General features: G+C 29.5%; 6 protein-coding genes across 11 annotated transcripts; 2 read left to right on the top strand and 4 right to left on the bottom strand.

Moving 5' to 3' along the window:
* Window positions 1–29: 29 nt before the first annotated feature.
* On the top strand, window positions 30–6,573 carry LOC123299066 (peptidyl-prolyl cis-trans isomerase E). 6 transcript variants are annotated; one of them, XM_044881220.1, is made up of 5 exons: window positions 4,927–5,052; window positions 5,126–5,286; window positions 5,441–5,623; window positions 5,690–5,896; window positions 6,239–6,573. In XM_044881220.1, the coding sequence occupies exons 2-5, from the start codon at window positions 5,284–5,286 to the stop codon at window positions 6,554–6,556; spliced, it is 711 nt and encodes a 236-aa protein (XP_044737155.1). In that variant the 5' UTR covers window positions 4,927–5,052; window positions 5,126–5,283; the 3' UTR covers window positions 6,557–6,573. The 6 variants fall into 6 exon arrangements, with proteins under 6 accessions (XP_044737157.1, XP_044737155.1, XP_044737156.1 ...); XM_044881221.1 differs by having other exon boundaries at window positions 4,946–5,052; window positions 5,186–5,286; XM_044881219.1 differs by lacking the exon at window positions 4,927–5,052 and having other exon boundaries at window positions 5,066–5,286; window positions 5,441–5,572.
* On the bottom strand, window positions 3,524–5,007 carry LOC123299064 (acyl-coenzyme A diphosphatase FITM2). The gene has a single exon (XM_044881215.1). The coding sequence runs from the start codon at window positions 4,876–4,878 to the stop codon at window positions 3,727–3,729; it is 1,152 nt and encodes a 383-aa protein (XP_044737150.1). The 5' UTR covers window positions 4,879–5,007; the 3' UTR covers window positions 3,524–3,726.
* Window positions 6,574–8,033: 1,460 nt separating the features above from the next.
* LOC123298297 (keratin, type I cytoskeletal 10-like) lies at window positions 8,034–8,797 on the bottom strand. Its single transcript, XM_044880259.1, has 2 exons — window positions 8,651–8,797; window positions 8,034–8,585 (listed from the first exon to the last, which is right to left on the bottom strand). Exons 1-2 carry the CDS (start codon window positions 8,724–8,726, stop codon window positions 8,161–8,163), a joined length of 501 nt encoding a protein of 166 aa, XP_044736194.1. The 5' UTR covers window positions 8,727–8,797; the 3' UTR covers window positions 8,034–8,160.
* Window positions 8,798–9,935: 1,138 nt separating this feature from the next.
* LOC123298298 (glycine-rich RNA-binding protein 3, mitochondrial-like) lies at window positions 9,936–10,590 on the bottom strand. The gene is made up of 2 exons (XM_044880260.1): window positions 10,459–10,590; window positions 9,936–10,392 (listed from the first exon to the last, which is right to left on the bottom strand). The coding sequence occupies exons 1-2, from the start codon at window positions 10,535–10,537 to the stop codon at window positions 10,034–10,036; spliced, it is 438 nt and encodes a 145-aa protein (XP_044736195.1). The 5' UTR covers window positions 10,538–10,590; the 3' UTR covers window positions 9,936–10,033.
* Window positions 10,591–12,574: 1,984 nt separating this feature from the next.
* Window positions 12,575–13,536, top strand: LOC123298437 (zinc finger protein 525-like). The gene has a single exon (XM_044880435.1). It carries the CDS (start codon window positions 12,633–12,635, stop codon window positions 13,530–13,532), a length of 900 nt encoding a protein of 299 aa, XP_044736370.1. The 5' UTR covers window positions 12,575–12,632; the 3' UTR covers window positions 13,533–13,536.
* Window positions 13,537–16,155: 2,619 nt separating this feature from the next.
* LOC123298465 lies at window positions 16,156–19,219 on the bottom strand. Its single transcript, XM_044880469.1, has 2 exons — window positions 19,067–19,219; window positions 16,156–16,963 (listed from the first exon to the last, which is right to left on the bottom strand). The coding sequence occupies exons 1-2, from the start codon at window positions 19,167–19,169 to the stop codon at window positions 16,176–16,178; spliced, it is 891 nt and encodes a 296-aa protein (XP_044736404.1). The 5' UTR covers window positions 19,170–19,219; the 3' UTR covers window positions 16,156–16,175.
* Window positions 19,220–19,839: the final 620 nt, after the last annotated feature.

Below are 19,839 nucleotides of genomic sequence, written 5' to 3'. Positions count from 1 at the left end.
TGAAATATATTTGTAAAAATTTTTTATTTAAATATTGCTGTTACTATATCGAATTATTAAATGGGAAAACTAGACAATTGGGCATAGTATGTAAATTAATAAATTATCAAGTTTTTAGTCTTCATGTAAGGCTTCAGAGAGAAACCTGATTTGGATCCCCAGCTCTTAGAAAGCAATAGGATCACAGAGACAGACAATGGCTACAACAAAATGTCGTATATTTAAACTTTTTCTAATTTTGTATTCACAATTACAACAATTTTTGTTATCTTAAAAAGTAGCCCCATATTTTCACATTCAATATTTTTTCATAGTAACGAAACTTTTTAGAACTTATTTTCGATTTTTTTATCATGATTTTTCACATTTTTTTGGTATATAAAAATAAATTATTTGTTCCTATATGCTGATACTTTTTAAATGGGTAATTCTTTAAAATTTGAGTGCGTTAAGTCGATACGAACGCTCAATATGATCTCCAGGCCTTTAGTACTCCTCATATCAATGATCGTAGTTACAATGTTAAAAGTAAACGATCTCTATAAATTTAGAATCTCATACATTAATAATCGATTTTTTTTACGGGAAAAAAAAACATAACAAGTGCTAAATCTAAAAGAGATAGCATTCGCTTAAAAAAAAAATGCTGAGTATTGGATAATCATCGACCAATATTTGATTTTTTTTTCTATTTATATGAGATGCTAAACGTCAGTAAACTAGCGGAGCATACATATCGATAACCTCGACCAATAATATTTCGATTATAGCGCCACTTTGGTCATAAACCCAAATAAAGTTGTTGTAAAAGAAGATAATTGTATTCAATTTAAATGATTATTTCCACTCTGTTTTATCCAACAGATTTAATCAATTTCAACAGCTAGTGTATTAAAATTTCAATTTTTGTTTCAATATTATAAAAAAAATACACAAATAAATAATACACAGCTTGCCTTGCTTCTAAAAATTTCAAGTTTTATAGAAAATGAAACTAAAACTCTAAAACTGGGTAAATGGATAAAGACCTACCCCTAGCAAGCGTTACTGTGAATAATTGAAATTTAGCTCAACTCTATTCATGTTCAGTTCTTGATAATTTCAGTCGGACATTACTGAATATCAGCAGATTATTAGTTCGAAAACTTGTGTCTGATCAGTATAACTAACATAACTGCCTGTGTAAAGTTAATTAAGAATTTTAAGTTATGTAAGTTCTTTATAAGCGAATATAGGGTGCACCACAATAATCATATTCCGATTCATTAAGATAGTACCTAATTTGTACTAATCTAAGTAGACTTTTTAGTAAGATAGTTAAAACTGTTTGGGAGAATGAAAAACCCAATGTTTTTTTAAATTGTACGTTTTATGGCCATCATTAAATGACTTTCTAATACTTCCTTAACCGATTTTTCCTCGTTTGTGACCACCTTAATATCGAGCTTTAGTTTTTTGTTTAAAAATATTAAATGAAAGATTTTCTTATTAAATTATTTGTATATTTTTGGGATAAAATTAACTGCATAAACAATTAATTGGTATTAAAATAAATAACAATAATAATTCATTTACACTATTGATATTATTATAGATGCAGTAAAATAAACAGAAACTGATCGAAATATCTAACAGTTGAGATGATTTAATATTGAAACGTAATCTCAAAATTTAGCTTATGTCATAATTTTACTGAATCGAAATCCATCCAATAGTGTGAATCAAGTTTTTTTTACGTAATCTGTTACGTATTCTACTATAAAAGTCAAACTGGATTTGTAAATTTTTATCGAACAATAAAGTTTCAATTTTTGTAAAAAAATTCTAATTCTAATTCTATATGAATTATAGTAAATAATTTTGCCAAATAATCAAATATAAATTTTTCAAGAATTGTTCAAAAGTAAATCCAAGAAATACGACGTTTGCTTACGTACTTCATGGAGAAAAGATCGGCTTGATTTTAGAACAGGAGGGTATAAGGTCGACAATCACGTATCTATTTTTACCATACATATTTTTGATGAAATTTTATTGATTAATAAACACGTATATTAAAATTTATCGCTTATCTAACAAAAAGTGTTCATGGCTATTTTCAATTAATTTTAATCAATTTTTTTCATAAGGGTTTTCTGTAGGCAAGCCTATGCCCTTATTTTCGTTATTATTGTTACCTATATTGACTTACATGTTCATACCGTAAGTCATTATAAGTAACTACACCGATCTGTTAACTAATCGAAATTGGTATTATAAGAAGAAACAGGCTTGCCTGTAAAAAACCATTAATTAATTAATTAAATTATAAATAGTCATGAACACTTTTCGATAGACGAGCTATCGTGTCTATTTAGTTTACCGAATGTTTTTTTGCACAATTCTTAAAATCAGAATATTTTCTACACACTAAGCTACACAAAATTAAATAATAGCTTAAATAAAAGTGTCAAATGAATATATTTAAATAAATATAAAAGTGCTTCCATAAAAAAGAGAAAAAAATATAATTATCACCAAATTAAAATTTTAAGAAAAAAAACGTAGGATAAATCAACAATATTAAAATTAACTTTGAAATAAATCAAGCACGTAGCCAAAAAGGAGACCTTTTGAGCTGACTATCAGGATGTTATATAAGATTTACACAAACTGCAAGTATTTTCTCAGTCTTATTGGGATAGAAAACCGTGTGTCAATTTCTAGTAAATTCAAAAAATTTCACAAACTACAAGATTTATTGCAAACATTATCTTTAAAAATTTTTTTCATTTAATTCAGCCTAATTAAACTTGAATGGAGAGTGAACGCTGCATCAAATCGGGTTTTTTTGACATGTTGAAATTGTGACTTTATTTTAGTTTTTTGTCAATTTTGCTCAATCTCAAAAACTGATGTCAGTTTTTGAGATATTTTTATACCATGCATATATGTAATATGCAAGGTATACTAAGTTTAGTCCTAAGTTTGTAACGCTTAAAAATATTAATGCTATGAACAAAATTTTGGTATAGGTGGCCAACACGATAACAACACTTTTTTAGTAGGCCAACACGATAACTCAAAAACGAAAAATGATAACAAGCTGAAATTTTTACAGCGTACACAGGACGAAAAAATGAGGTCAAGTTCGTAAATGAGCAACTTGTATAGTATGTATGTTATGGCTATATCAGTTATATTTATGTGTGACATGTATGTATGTGTGATAGAGTAATCAACACTGTCTATACATGGTATTTCAACAATTAACTCAGTCATTTGTTTGTTTTCAGTACCATTCAAGTTTCTGAATTCCTTGGAATTCTTCTCCCTCCCTCTCAGTTGGCTTTCTTGGAGTCTCAGGGGATTCTAAGGTGGCCCCATCAACTAAAAGAGTCGACTAAGAGGAAAGATGAGGATTTTAAAGGAAATACAAAGTCTTTAGAAACTTGAATGGCAGTGAAAATGATGAAATTTTGTTAAAATTTATTAAAAAATAAATATATATGTAAATACATCAATGAAAAATATCTGAAAATCTGACATCAGTTTTGAGGATGTATTTATTTTAATCAAACTTTGTCCTCTTTGATGGACCTGGTTGGATTTATACAACATTCTTTCGGTTTTACTCAACAGGTACGAAAAATTGTTTTGGCTACGGACTTGAGACAAAAGAATAACAAAATATAAAAAATGAGCTACTAAATAAATCTACTAAAAATCGTTTTATAACAAATCGTATTATCTTAAACTAGTAGCAGTGTTTGGTATATTTTCCCCGTTGCCATTCTTACGAGATGTGTTAGTTTCAGCAGGTTTATAAATTGGCATACCCATAAATTTCGGTGTTGATTTTGGCGTTGACGTTGTTGGCATTGTAAAACTTGCTTTTCGATTTAAATTCGTTGTTGATGTATCTTTTGCTTTTGTATATTTAAACGAACCATCGCCAGGTGCTCTTGGTAATAAATTCGGTTGTTTAAACCAAAATCGATACGTAAAATACCAGGTTAAAATGGCAATACTTCCACCAACAAATTTTTCAGCCATTATGTGATAGTATAACATTGTTGATATTAACATAACATCCCATAAAATTTGTAGTACTGTCATTGCAATAAATAATATTCGTACATATATCGTAAATTTCTCGTAAAATACTTTTACACCAATTAATTCATGTTCAGATAAATTACGGAGTATATTATTTGATTGTAATGTTTGAACACTTCGATTATGCTGTTCATTTCGTAAATTTTCTTTAATAGTTTCCCAACCAATAATCACTCGAGCTTCTTCAATTAACATTAAACTTCCATATATTAAAATGAAACTGTGTCCTGAAATATCAAATCCATTCCAAAATAAACCAGCCTTTAAACAACTTGGTTTTGAGTCATATTGTTTATTGTTGCACTTTCCATAAGTTGTTTCAATGAAATTAAAAAACTTAATCCAGAATAACCAGAAGAAAGTAGCGATTGCAATCCTTGGTAAATGTTCTCGAACAACAGTTCGAATATTTCCACAACAATATGTAAGCGATGATAACGTTACAAATGGAATTAACAATAATAAATTCCAACCCCATGCAAATTTCACAAAATATTGATTAAATAAATTATCAGAACGAGCAAAATATGTTTTTGGAAAAGGTAAAAAATCGGTGATTAATGATAGTAAAAATAATGCACCTAAGTATAAAGCTACCTTTAAATTAATATCGAAAAATATCGATTTTTTACAAACATGTAATACCATTAAAGTGAAAATTTCTTGAACTGATGTTGGTTCTGCTGTTGGTCGTGTACCACGATTTTCAGTTTTTGGATTTTCCATACTACGGAAATTCAACCGAGATGGATTTGAATGTATTGGACGCCGTTTCGACATGACTTCGCAAAATTTATTAAATATCACACGTTTTATAATTCATGATAAGTTTTTTTATTAATTGAACTCGATGACCTTTGAAATAACTAAAATGTCTATTTACACCTTTACGTTTCTAAATAGTGGGGTTATGTGTGCTTCTGAACACGAACGTATTTAGACGTTTTAATCTAGGTATGTATTAAAAAAAAAAATTTAAAAAACATGTCGTCGAATAATAAACGAACAATTTATGTTGGTGGTTTAGCTGAGGAAGTCGATGAAAAAATATTAAATGCAACTTTTATTCCGTTTGGTGATATTGTAGATGTTCAAATACCTTTAGACTATGAAAGTGAAAAACATCGAGGATTTGCGTTCATTGAATTTGAAAATGCTGAAGATGCGGCGGCTGCTATTGATAATATGGTAAATTTTTCATTTGAATATTTAAAATTTACATTAATTTAAAGCCACAAACGTCGTAAGTAATTTAAAGCCACAAACGTCGTATTCTCATAACTTACAATAGTATCTACCCCCATTTTTTTTTCATTTTTCTAAGTACATCTTTTTTCTAAAGAATGATTCAGAATTATTTGGACGAACAATTCGAGTGAATATTGCAAAACCACAGAAAGTTAAAGAAGGTTCAACGAGACCAGTATGGGCTGAAGATGTTTGGCTACAACAGCATGCCGGCGAAACTCTAGAAGTAAATGATGAAAATAAAGAAACGGCTCCATCCAATAATGAAACCCAAAACGTAAATATAATTTTTGAATGAGATTTCGGGCGTAACTGAAAATTTAATTATATATTAACATTTTAGGATACATCCACGGAATCAACACAAAAAGTAAAAAATCCTCAAGTGTATTTCGATATTAAAATTGGCAATCAAGATGTAGGTAGGATTACCATGATGCTACGTGCCGATATTGTCCCGAAAACAGCAGAGAATTTCCGTGCACTTTGTACACATGAAAAAGGTTTTGGATATCAAGGAAGTATATTTCATAGAATAATTCCTGACTTTGTATCCTTTTATAAGTTTAAATCGTAATTGTGTTTCTGTTTATGTCGAGTTTAAGGGACCTTGTACAAACCTGGTGGAAAAACACTTTCAAAAGATTCGAATTAAACCCAACTTTCTAACAAACTCATTTTCCGAACATAGATCAATAATCGAAGATCGAAAAATAACAATAATACACGTTTTTCAGAACTTATATATCTGGTAAAATTTTCAGCCTAGCGTTTCTGATTAGTGATTGAAAAACGAGTTTTTGAATTTGATGAAATATCTTGTAAAATATCGATTTGTCGATGCTCTTTTAAAAAGAATATGATTATAATACTATCCTTAATCCAAAAGTAGATGTGTCAAGGGGGTGATTTCACAAAACATGATGGTACTGGTGGAAAATCGATTTACGGACGAAAATTCGCAGATGAAAATTTTATTTTAAAACATACCGGAGCAGGAACATTATCTATGGCAAACTCAGGCGCAAATACAAATGGATCGCAATTCTTTTTATGTACAGCAAAAACCGATTGGCTTGATGGAAAACATGTGGTGTTTGGGCATGTTATAGGTGGTTTAGATGTTTTACAAAAAATGGAAAAATGTGGAACAAAAAGTGGTACAACAAAGGAAAAAGTTATGATTGCGGCTTGTGGAGAATTACAATAAAATTGTTTTGAATTATAATTTGCTAATAAATATTTCATAATTTTTTTACGAAATTTCAATTTTTTTTTTTTAAATTTCCATTAAATAAAAAACGCATTCCTTTGACGGTTTTTAATTAATTTTTTCATACTAAGTTTACTTTATATTTGATTTTTGTATCCAATTATATCGGGCAATCTAGAATACGAGTTGCATACAAAAGATATCCCAATTATACTGGTTTTTATCCAAGTATTCCATCTGACAGGGACAGCCCTGCAGACGTCAGAAATATACTTTGAGTAGTGTATATTCTTTGGAGAGTAGAAATATATAGTGTAGTAGTTTGTGGTTAAGACGCTAATCAAAAGATTATGTTTAATCCCTTAATTTAAGATTCAATTGATTAAAACAAACTTAAAAAACAATTTTTTTTCCTATTTAAACAATTTGGTTTGAAATGCTAGCCAGCCGTAGCTGCATACTGCGCCCCCTTCCTTTAATTTTCCCTATCCTTTTTTGTATGACATTTTCTGTCCAATATTTATATATTTTTTAAAAAGAATGAATAAATTGAATTAAATATTTTGGGATTTCAAAAATGTTTGTTTATTTTAGAAAACAAATTTTGAGATTATTTAATTGGAAGTATTCGTAAATAACTCGATTTTTTAGACTTAAACTTAAAATAGACAACTTGAATTGTAGTTTAACATAAACGGTTGCCTACTAAAATGAGAATCGACCGAGTACAGCTCCAATTGAATTACCTCAGAATTTGGATTTTAAAATAAACAAAAATTTTTGAAATCACAAATTTATAATATTTAATTCAATTTATTCATTCTTTTTTTAAATAATACAGGGAAGAAAGAATAGGATATGGAAAATGAAAGGAGGGGGATAATAATATACAGCTATGGCTGGCTTAGTTAGGAAGATCTAGTTCAATTGACTATTTCTAAAAAATTACTTGAATTCGATCCGCGAAATTATTTTTTTTATGGGATTTTGAATGATATATCAGACTATGCATCCAATTATCAAATGAACCCAAATTTTGTATTTTGTGGTTCTAAATGTAGCTGAGTTTTAATCGAAATAGGAGGCAAAAAATTGTTATCAAGATTCAGATGGCAAAATTAAAAAATCAATTTCCCCTTTAAAAAAAATCCCTACATGGACATAACTATGTTTGTTTGCCATTAATCAATTTTTTGTGTCAAAAATATAAAAAAAAAAGTTTTGATTCGTAATTTAAGCTCTCTTATATTTTGAAGATATTTTCGGCATTTTCGGTTGTATCTCTTTACATGATTTAGACTTAAAATAGATAACTTAAAATGCAGTTTAACATAAACGGTTGCCTACAAAAATAATGAATGATTAATTCATTGTTAGATTCAAACAAAAAAGACATTTTTAAAGATATTTTGGAAAAAATATTTTACAGTAAAATTTAATGAAAATCATTTATTAAAAAAATATACACACACGATTTTAAAGTTAAAAACTAAAATTGTTCTTAAAAAATTAATAATGGACAAACGGCTTGTACATTGTACTTAGCCATTCCCTCAGTCGTTTTAATAATAAACTATAATCACATTAACTTCTCATCGTAATTAAAACCATCCACCTCCAGAACGACTGGATGCAGATGAGGATGAAGACGAAATTGACGCTGAAAATAATGATCCAATATTAAAACTAGCTGTTTGAGATTGGGATTGTGCTTGTGTTTGAGAACTTCCTCCATATCCACCAGATCCAGCTGATGCAGATGATCCAGCGAAACTTTGTGCGCCGTTAATACCACCACCTCCATAAGCACCGCCACCAGATGATGCGGAACTTTGTGCGCCGCTAAAACCAACACCTCTGTAGCCACCGCCACCACACAGATGGCAGCCTCCGTGTCTTGCTCGCCACCTGTTCAAGTGGCGTGCAATTCGAATTGGAATATTGTTTGGATTAGATTCAATTGAAACCGCTTGAATTGGCGAAACGGCTTCCACTTCTACCAATTGTGTTATAACATTTTCTGGCACTGAAATAATATTTAAGAATAAATTTTTCTCGAACTCTGGAAAATCACAATTCAACGAAACTAACCTGGTATAGGACTAGACAACACAAACTTTAAACAAACTATTATAGCACATAAGCTTAAAATTTTGTTTAAACTCATTTTAGACTGTTAATTACTTTCCACTAAACTAATTAAGAACAAAATAGACAAAGTAATTCCAAAGATACTTGTATATGTATCCAAACATTTCCCCCACCTATAAAAATATAGTTTTTGCACGCACACCGTAGACTGGATTATCCAAATATAATTTGAAGGTTTTTACAGGTATTTTTTTTTTATAAATAAAGTTGCAAAAAAAAATAGATTACTTTGTTTACATTTTAAAATAACCAGTTTGCATTTGAATTACTTCAAGATGTTTTGGGGAGTGTCAAGTTCAAGTTCATTATTTAATTTATTTTTATTTAACATACAAATAGTAATCAATAATTGTAATATTTCACAATTTTGACAATAATTTATTAAAATATAATAAATTATATTTTATAGTTTTATTAAAATGAATCATATAACTATTACCCCATGGACAAATAATATAAATTATAATTATACCTTCCCGCCTTTAATTTGGCCATAGCCATATTTTGTAATATCCAAAGATATTAATAAATAATAGTAATATTATATCTATGGTAATATCTCCTTTTCTTCTTGTGTTTTGTGAGATTCTAGATCTTATGAATCATGAGTTATAAACCCATGGCCATTATTTTGGTAAAAGAGGGCTAGATAGCTTCAAACATTAATATATAATATATAGTAGCCATCCTCTTATTATTGCAGATTCGGCTATTAGAAAACAAACTGCGGCGGTTTTTGTTTTCTAACCAACTCGATTTGTTGAAGTTGAGTGGAACTATACCTTCAGCTTCAGGACTATACCTTCAAACTTAGTATAATATATTGTAGATTCCCCCCCCCACCCTTATTATTTTAGATTTGTTGAGTGGGAAAATCCTTTTTTAAAGTATTTATGGAGGAGGCTAAGATTACAATATAATTAGATGATTTAACATTTTTCAACATCCAAAGTTTTTGTTTTCTTCAATTCGCCGCATGATTTTAGAAAAAATTTATTCTAAATATTCCGTTCTGCCTTGTTGTATATACAGTGCGTTTGAGGGGAAATTCGGTTTAATAAAATATAAATTATCTTTATAATTTGGGGATGAGTTAGTAGATTAATAATTAGTTTAAAATAATTTACTTAATAAATTATGTAGGACTTAAGTCGAATCATATTCTAACAAATGGAATGAGAAAAAATTTATTTAAAAAAAAAAATTGTATTTGGAATTAATATTTACAATTATAAACTAAAAGTGTTCTTAAAAAATTAATAATGGACAAACGGTAAAAAACCGTTTCCTCAGTCGTTTTAATATTAAATATATTAATTACATTTAGTAATCAAAAAATCCACCACCCCGATTTCCTCCAAAACTGGCCGCAGATGCAATTGATGCTGTAAATGGTCCAAAACCAAAGCTAGCTGCTTGAGCTTGTGACTGAGAACTTCCTCCATGGGATCCAGATCCAGCTGCTGCTCCTGCGAAACTTCCTGAACCACCATAGCCACCACCTCCGTGGCCGCCATAACCACCACCACCACACCGGTTACAACTTCCACCTCCGTGATGTTTATGTTTGAATAGATGACGTGCAATTCGAGTTGGATTATTATTTGCATCTGATACGATGGGAATTGCTTGAATCGGCGAAGCGTCCAATTCCACTAATTGTGTTAAAGCATTTTCTGGCACTGAAAAAAAAAATATTTAGAACAAAATTTTCGTAAACTTTCGAAAATCACAAATAAAAAGCTGACCTGGTATCGGACTAGATAACACAAACGTTAAACAAACTATTATAGCACATAAAGTGCTTAAAATTTTGTTTAAACTCATTTTAGACTGTTTTATTTGTTTTCCACTAATTAAGAACACTTATGTACAAAGATGTGCTGAAGACACGCGTATTTGTATTCCAAAAAAATCCCTACTTTACAAAATTGTTTTCCTCCCACACTGTAGGTTTGTTTATTTGCATATTTATTTTGAAGGTTTTTGCAGGTTTTTAGCAAAATAAATTTTAAAAAATGTGTTACTTTGTTTACATTTAGTTTCAATGACCAACCTGATTTTCCTAGTTTGTGGAACCATCTTTTTTTTTTTTTTTTTTTTTTTTTAAATTTAAGTATTATAAATTTTGAGTTTTACTGTTCGAGAGCTCAAAGCTGTTAGTCCGGGAGGTAGCGTTGCAAATACAAAAATCATAGTATCAATATGACTGTGAACACTCGACAGTCAGCTGCTCAAGTAGCGATGGGTGTGGGTGTGAGAGGTTGCGAAAGTGGTAAAAAATAATAAAAATTAAGGAATAGTAATAGATTTTTATAAAGTGATCTATTAAAACTTACCACAAAAGGAAGATGGGTCTCAAAAGAAAATTTATGAATGGTTTTTGAGATTTTTACAAATATGTCAAAATTTCTCTATTTGTGGGCTCTTTTGTGATAACAGATTTGAGCATTAGTCAGTGGAACCCCAGGTCTCCATCACAATAAGCGACCAAGCTTATAGATAGAAAATTTCATGTAATTATCGGTCATAGAGCAAACAAAGTGATACATACACTCTTGGAAATGTAAATTAGATTTTAAAGTCCATATTAATACCCGAAAATCTTGAGAATATCACCAACAGCATATGAGTCATTAAGGATGATTATATTAGATTTCATCGTTTATTAGACGTTTAATTTTATGACTAAAATTCGTTAATAATCCTGTCAAATGTAAACAAACTAATAACTGTTTTATTAAGTGGTATTTTTAAGGTCAATTAATATGGATGATGTTCATCTTTCTTTTAATGCTTTTAATTAATATCAAATTAAAATCAAAACAGGAAAACAGAATGACCTGTTTGCCTTCTATGAAGGACATTTAATTAAACATATTTAAAAACCATTTAAGAATGAAAACAAACAAAAGTTTTTAATTTCCTAATAATTAATCAACACCTACGTCCAACTTTAGGTCATAAGACAAAAATTTTACTTGGGAATATATGAAAATACTGGTTATACTTCAGCAGAATTACTGTAAATCAAAAATTCAGCTACAAAATTTTGAGTACAACACCGAAATGATGTAATTTATAATATTTTCTCATGAGTAGAGTGTCAAGCGATTTTCGCAACAATGCACATGAAAAATAGCCATTAAATTTACTAAGCTTCTAATTGCGGGATGGTGACCAATGGGACTTAGCACAAGGTGCGAATTATCTCCGGGGCAGCGATTTTTGTCAATAAATGCCCTGTCCGAGCAGGGATAGCAACTGTGAGTTAGAATGAAAGTTTAATATATTGTTCGGGTCTTAAAGGTCTATATTGTTCGGGTCTTAAGCAAATTGAATTTTTTCCTGATTTTGGGGCTTCTAAGTTTAAACATGCTTTAGCTTTGTACGAAGTACATAATAGTCCTAATACACGAACCAAAGTTTATAAATTTTTAATCTTACATTTTTATTGAAGTTCCTATCGAATTTTCGAGAAATTTTTAACAAAAAAATGCGTATTCATATTTCAAATTGTATTTAGAAGGGTTAAAGACTTTGGTTTTCACATTTTATAAACACGAATTTAAATTATTAACAAAAAATAATAACCTCACATAGGATCGTTACATAAATTACAAAATTTAAGTCTTTAGCCCTTTGTAAAATCATTTTGAACATGCATGCAAATTTTCAAGTCATTTTATTCAGGGCAACATAGAAAATACTTTTAAAAAAATGTCGATAATCTTCATATGACTATAACCCCTTAAGTTATAAGTTCAAATTAATATTTTCGGATGGCGCTGCGCTTGTTAGATTGTTAGTTTGTCTAGTTTGATTACTTCCTGTAATTAAACTTAACCTAAATACGATCGAACTTGTTTATTACAAAAATTTTGAAAGAAAACATCAAAATAAAATTGGAACGAATAACGAAATGTCTAGTTATTCAGAAGATTCCGACGACACTACCGAAAAAACATCCTTCACATGTAACATTTGTCATAAAACATTTTCTAAGAAAAATTATCTATCGAAACATAAAAAAATTCATTCAGATGAAAAAATATATAAATGTAATATTTGTGAGAAATCATTTATAGAATTAAGTACCTTACGACGTCATCGACGTGTTCATTCTGGGGAAAAACCTTACAAATGTTTAACATGTAACAAAACTTTTAGTGACCAAGGTAATCTTGCACGTCATAAACGAATTCATGTGATTAGTGGACCATTTACATGTAATATATGCGATAATACGTTTACAACACGAAGTAATTTAAGTAATCATATGCGAATACATAACGGGGGGAAATCAAATTTAAATGATAATGAACCTACACAACATTTTGAAGAAAACACATACTCTGAAGATAGTTCCGAAAATCATGATGAATCGTTGGATGAATCAACACAAATTCAAGAACGACCTTATGTGTGTAAAACTTGTAGTCAAGCATTTCGGTTACAAGCCTCGTTAAAAATCCACATGAAAATTCATACTGGAAAAAAAGCATACAAGTGTAATATTTGTGATCAAAAATTTCGTGATTGGAATGGTTTAAAAATGCATGGACGAATTCATACCGAAGACAAACAAGAACGACCTTTTTCATGCGATGAGTGTGATCAATCATTTCGATTGGAAACATCGTTAAAAATACATTCTAGAATACATAAACAGTCTGATTCGTGTAATGTTTCAAAACAAAGTAAGCGAAATAGTTTACAAAAAACGATTTATGTTGGAGATCGAACGTATAAATGTGAAATTTGTGATAATACGTTTACCGGACAAAGTAATTTAACTAATCATATGAGAATTCATAGTTAAAGTTGTTTTAATTCGATATCGTAACGTACTTAGTTGATAAGTTCGAAAAAATTGTACAGTAGAATCTCGATAAGTTAAAGTCCAAGGGAAACACAAAATATTTTAAGTTATAGAGGTTTTAAGTTATCAAGTGTCTATGTTAGGTAAAGGTTAATATAGAGGTATGTACATGTTTCTATGTACCCTAGTTAATATAGAGGTATGTACATGTTTCTATGTAGTTACTGAGGGCCTATACAGAGATTATTTATTTAAGTTATAGAGGTTGCGTATTTTAAGTTATAGAGGTTTTGGGCTCTGATGGGAAGGGAACATAGTATTTTTTGAAGTAACAGAGGTTTTTATGTTACCGAGGTTTAAGTTATCGAGATTCTACTGTATTTATTGGAACGAAGAACATATTCAGTATTTGTAAATATATACAAGTGAAAAAATTGAACATTTTCTTTTTTAGTAATTTCAAATTACGTTTTTTGTTTGTGGTTATTGATACTTTTCGAAAATTTTAATATACAACGTTGGATTTGATCGATATTTCCGCATCTATACTTATTTAGCAAAGAATTTCTAGCAAAATCTCAGACAAATCGAGTATATGCATTTTTTAACCGAGGAGGAGGTTATCAATTCGACTGGTTTTTTTTAATGTTTGTTACCTCAGAACTTTCGACTGGGTGAACCGATTTTGATGATTCTTTATCTGTTTCAAAGCTGGTGCTTCTCGTGTGGTCCCATTTCATTTTGGTCTAGTTCTGACAACAGTATCCGTGAGAAAATCATAAAAGTCTTAAATTTGCTTTAAGTATGCACGACAAGAGGACGAGTAACTCAATATCAAGCCAACCGGTTTCGATGATTCTTTTTTTAGTGACAAATAATTTAGTATTCTTCATATTCACTAAAAATTACAAAATAAAAAAAACTTTTAACAAAAAGAAAACCGACTTCAAAAGAAATACTTTTGAAAAACAAATTAAAATGCACTAAAAAGTAAAAAATAACGATAATTTAATGTAGTTACAATTATTGTTATTTTTGGAGTCGGTGTCAGCCAAGCTAATGTAGCAAACTGTTCTGTCAGAGTTGTTTCCTTGGCTGACAGCGACTCCAAAAATAACAATAATTTGAACTACATTATATTATCGTTATTTTTTACTTTTTAGTGCATATTAATTTATTTTGGAAAAGTTTTTCTATTGAAGTCGGTTTTCTTTTTGTTAAAAGTTTTTTTTATTTTGTGACTTTTAGTGAATCTGAAGTACATTAACTAATTTTTCACTAAAAAAAGAATAATCGAGTTATTCATCCCCTTGTCGTGCATACTTCATGCAAATTTAAGACTTTTATGGTTTGTAAGTTTTTTTTTTTTTGTATAGTTACCATGAAACTTAAAAAATAGTTAGGGATTTTCTTTCATAATCTAGGATTAGTCAGGGAATTTTACATCTAGCTAAGTCAGATTAACTATGATTTACGAACAAACAAAAAAATAGAAGGTAAATACACTAAATTTTGGTTGTGAGCTCTTCTTATAGCGTGGGTACGTAATAAAAGAAAGGATTTTTGGTAATTATTTTACTTAAGATCGGTTTTTCTAAGAAAGAGATGGTGCATGGTATTATATAACGTCCGTAATTTGCATAGAGAAGGATAGATAATGTTCAAGTACCATATATTGTTTGTATATTCATCTAGCCTAGAGTTTTCAGGACAGGCAAAGTGAATAATGCTTTTCAAACTTGAAAACGAACGTTCTGCGCTACAGTTTCTTACAGCTAATGTGATAAATATTCGATATGTTATTTCGATGCTCGGAAACTCAGTGTAAAGCTCGTCCATTATGCAGAACTGTTTATAGATCAGAAGGTGAATTTCGTTCCATTGTTTTTTTTTTCTGTGTAATACGCATGAAAGAGCACAAATTCTTCACCCAAACATTTCATAAACGTTTAGATCGTTAACAAATTTCTTTATTATCCCAATTGCTAAATTTAGTGATGGCAGAGATTTTTTTATGAAACTTTTCATATATGCTAAGATTGTCAAGAATGATATTGTAAGTATTAACTCTGAAATGTTTTCGATCTAAGAGTTGAACATCTCCATCTCGTGATTCATCAGCATGTAATTTTCTCTTCCGTAATGAAAAAATTAAACATTGTAGTTTTTCATTAGTAGATGTTTGCAATACGAATACACTTTTTCGGTAACACGGAAAATTTTTTTATCACTCTCAGAATTTTTCCGCCCTACGGCGCTGGGTATTTTGTAACAAGAAACATAAAATTTGATATTTAGAATTTTTTTGCAAAGCCCTGTGTGCAAAACCGTATACAATATCGGTTGGTGAACTAAAAATAATGGTTGAGAGTACATTTGATGCACGATTGGATTCTAAGCAGTTCTCTTCAATGATTTTGTGTCTAGCCATTAAAAAAACAACATAAAATAATTAATATAATTTATTTAATTAATTTTACAAGTAAATCTTATGATTAAAATGATTATTTACAAATTATTCCATAAAACTTGATAAATAAATATATAATTTTTTTTCCTAAAACTTAAAATGGTAAATAAAACAAAAAAAATTGGAATATTTTTGGTTTATAGCTTCATTTGTTTCTTTGACTATCTTGGATGCTATCTTTTTCCATATGATATAGTATATCCAAGATTCGTCATTAGCGTTTGTTTAATCGCTGGTTGTAATTCTTTTTGCATATAAGTTGTTAACAATGATCGTATCCCTTTTAAAAAGATATCCTCCATTTCACGTGATATCTCATCTTTCTCCTCAAGATTATCTTCTCGTCGATGTTCTTTGGACGCCATCTTCGGTTCACATCCATATGCGTACACACTAATAAAACCAGGTTCCAAGAAATGTGAATCTGTTCGAATGTTAAATTGACCACGTTCTCGACGTACAGGTTCTGTATAGAATCCAATACCAGCTTTACGTAATCGTAAAATCATGCCACATTTTTCGTTAGGGTATCGATAGGCATCACCACGTTTCAAGTCATCATCTTTGTATAAGTTGACATTTCCACTGATTGTGAGATCATTAAAAAGTAAACTTGTTTCTAAACTCTTGTTGCGAGGATGAAATTGACATTTATCTACACGCACCCAACTGTTCGTGGCAGGTAAGCGTACACGCATATCTGTTACATACATATCGTATGGTATTGTACGTAATGGTTGATGCAATGAATACCCCTCTAATTCTAGGCCATTGTGTTGACGCGACTGTTTTGCTTGTTGACGACGACGTATTTGTTCAAGTGCTGTTTCAAGTCGACTGGAACAACGTGGTTCTTTATTATTGTTCCCATTTGCACGATACTGATTGTTATTGTTTCCGTCTGTTAAATCATTTGCATGTGGATACGTTGACAAATCAGCATATTTGTCATTACGTCGTGCTGAAATAATTAATAATTTTTATATTGTTTATTATAAATTTCTAATTACTTCCTTGATATTAAAAGTAGGTAGATAAAAAGATAAAACTAGATGAGATTATAAAAGTGTAATTAAAAAAAACAGAATTGTTTTGATTTTATTATGTGATCTTGAATTTTTAGGGTTCCGTTGCTTTACAAAGAATTATTTTGGCCAATAATAATATTTTTTGATCAAATCATGTAGGGAACTAATTAGTAATTTTTTATTTATTCTAAAATTACTAAGATAGTACGAGCACCAAGGCAATTTTAGATTTATAGGGTTGAAATTATTTGTGTCTTATTTTCAATTTTGATGACGGATTTTGTTATAAGTTCATGAATGTAGACGAAAAATAAGAATTTTTTTTCTTCGATTTATCGTACTAAATGAACCTAGCATTCTTTTATAGATTCTTAAGAAAAAATTCTTTGTTGGGTGTATTGACTTGCATTTTTTGCACTGGCTTTAGAAAATTAGCTTAAAAAAAGTCTATATGATTAAAAGCGGAACTTTTTAGTTTAAACCCACATTGGTGTGAAGGGGGTTTAAATCGTAAAGTAAATCAGATAAAATAAAATAACTTTTAATAGATTTTAAAAAGGATTTTTGCGAATCAAGATTTAATGACATATAAGGGGGATTTTGGGGTCGCTGAGTTCGAATTTTCCGTCAAAATGTTAAATTTGTAAAGGGAGTATTCTTTAAGCCCACATAAGCGGACCTCCTAAATATATAATACCATTTTTTTTTTGAAAATTTAAGCCTTTTTAAAGCATGTAAGGAGGTTTTAAAGTTGCTGATCTTGAATTTATGATCAAATTGAGTTCCGTTTTAAACCATATAGACTTTTTAGAATAATTTTCTGAAGCCATTGCAAAAAACTACAAGTCAATACACCCAGCAAACAATTTTTTCTGTAGAAAAAGGTTCGTTTATTGTACTATAGATGAACCCTTTTTAACACGGTTCATAGTACTGTACGGTCTAAATAGTACTACTATGTAATATTGTATTTACTTCGAAAGTTTTCTTTAGATTAATGTCGAATCAGACTTTAGTGTTAGGTGTTTTTTTTAAGAAATTTACTACAAATTAAAACATTGAAAGCTACGAATGGATATAAAAATGGGGGACATACAATGCAAATTTTTAGAACTGCATAGATTAGAAGTAGAACTACACAATTTGTATAGAACTGCGCGTTAAAAATGTTTATAATTTCCAAGCGCCAACACCAACAATATACATTATTTTTGCAAACAAAAAGGGAAAATTGTTTTTAAATATAAAACCATGGGTCAGAAAATTTACAAATTGATAGAATCAAGAATTCGTTATAAAAATCAAAATAAACAATTTTTGTGTTTTTGTGAGTTTTAAAGAATTAAACCAATAGAGAATTTGCATTAATTTTTTGTTGTCACAAATTCATATACCAATGAAAGAATAATTTATCTAAAGAATATTTAAGTAACTTTTTTTTAAAATTAATAATTCCATTTTTTTGTTGATAATTAAAAAAAAATAGTTATATTTTTGAATAATAAAACGGTAGTGACGTATTTACACCCGTTGAGGCAGTGAGCCAAACAGAATCACGGTAAATTCACATTTTTTAGCTGATTTTTATGGTAAATTACGTTATAAATATTGAAAGCAAGTTTAGAAACAAACCATTTACTATTCTACATGTTATTTTATCATTTCTCCTTGCGGTGGAATTGCTAAAACAGTTGTGTTGACGTCATTCGCGTTTGAATTTATAGTTTAGACAAACGATTTTCAATTAAAAATTAAAAAACATGCAAGTTCTTTATTAATTTTAACAGGCATCTATATATTTTGACTTTATTTTCATATCCCCAAAGCGAGTGTGTTGCACAATTGATTTCGAGAACTTTTCTGATTCCGTCATTCGGAGCTAGTCAAATCACTTTTAAATTTAAGATCAATCCAAGAGCATAAACGTTGGGTATTCACTAATTGTTGCTGACTCAACATTTTGGCACTTATCCAAAGCAAACTTCCAATATTCAGGCACGCTAACCGTAATAACATTAACAAAAAAATGATCTTACTTGAATATATATGCGGTTGTACGTCATCTCTTATTAACACACCATTTGTTGAATCCAAAATTTTCAAAATTAACACCACAATCATCCAAACTGATCGTGCCATATTCAAAAAAAACTACAACAATACAGAGAATAAAAAAAAAGATTAACTGTAAAACAATCACAAAGTTAAATGCACTATAATAAATGAATGAACACAATAAACTTTTACTTAAGAGAAATTTCTTTAGAATTATTGTTATTGTTATTATTATTATTATTAACGGAAAAAGATTGTACTAGAATAAAACTCTTTTACTGATTGCTGTGTGTATGCTGTACAGATTAATAACGTTAACTAAAAGATTTTTATAAACGGTGAAACTATTTAACTACTTCGAATATAATCTTTTACCTACACTACTTTCATATACAATTATTAATCATTATTTGAAGTAGTACTGAAAATAAAAAGGTAAAATATTAACGCCTTGTATATTTACATGTTGGCGTGAAAATCATTCTTTAATCTTTATCGAATTATCATAAAACAATAATATTATAAAAAGCTTAGCTAAGTGAGTAGAGTATTTGGTTTGAATGTAAAGAGAACTGGGTTCGAGTCTTGTTTGGAGAATATTTTTTTTTAAAAATATTTTATATTCTTCTAGTCGCCCTGGTACCTCAGTTGGTTAAGGCGTTACCAATTCCATCCGTGGTATGCCCAGAGTAGCGGGCTCGATTCCCGCCGTCGCAACAGAAATTAATTTAATAGTTGTGATGGACTGGTGTAG

Source organism: Chrysoperla carnea, chromosome 4 (assembly GCF_905475395.1).
Source record: "Chrysoperla carnea chromosome 4, inChrCarn1.1, whole genome shotgun sequence".
NCBI lineage: Eukaryota > Metazoa > Arthropoda > Insecta > Neuroptera > Chrysopidae > Chrysoperla > Chrysoperla carnea.
The sequence above is the reverse complement of the archived record's forward strand: the minus strand, read 5'-3'. Positions and strand labels throughout refer to the sequence as shown.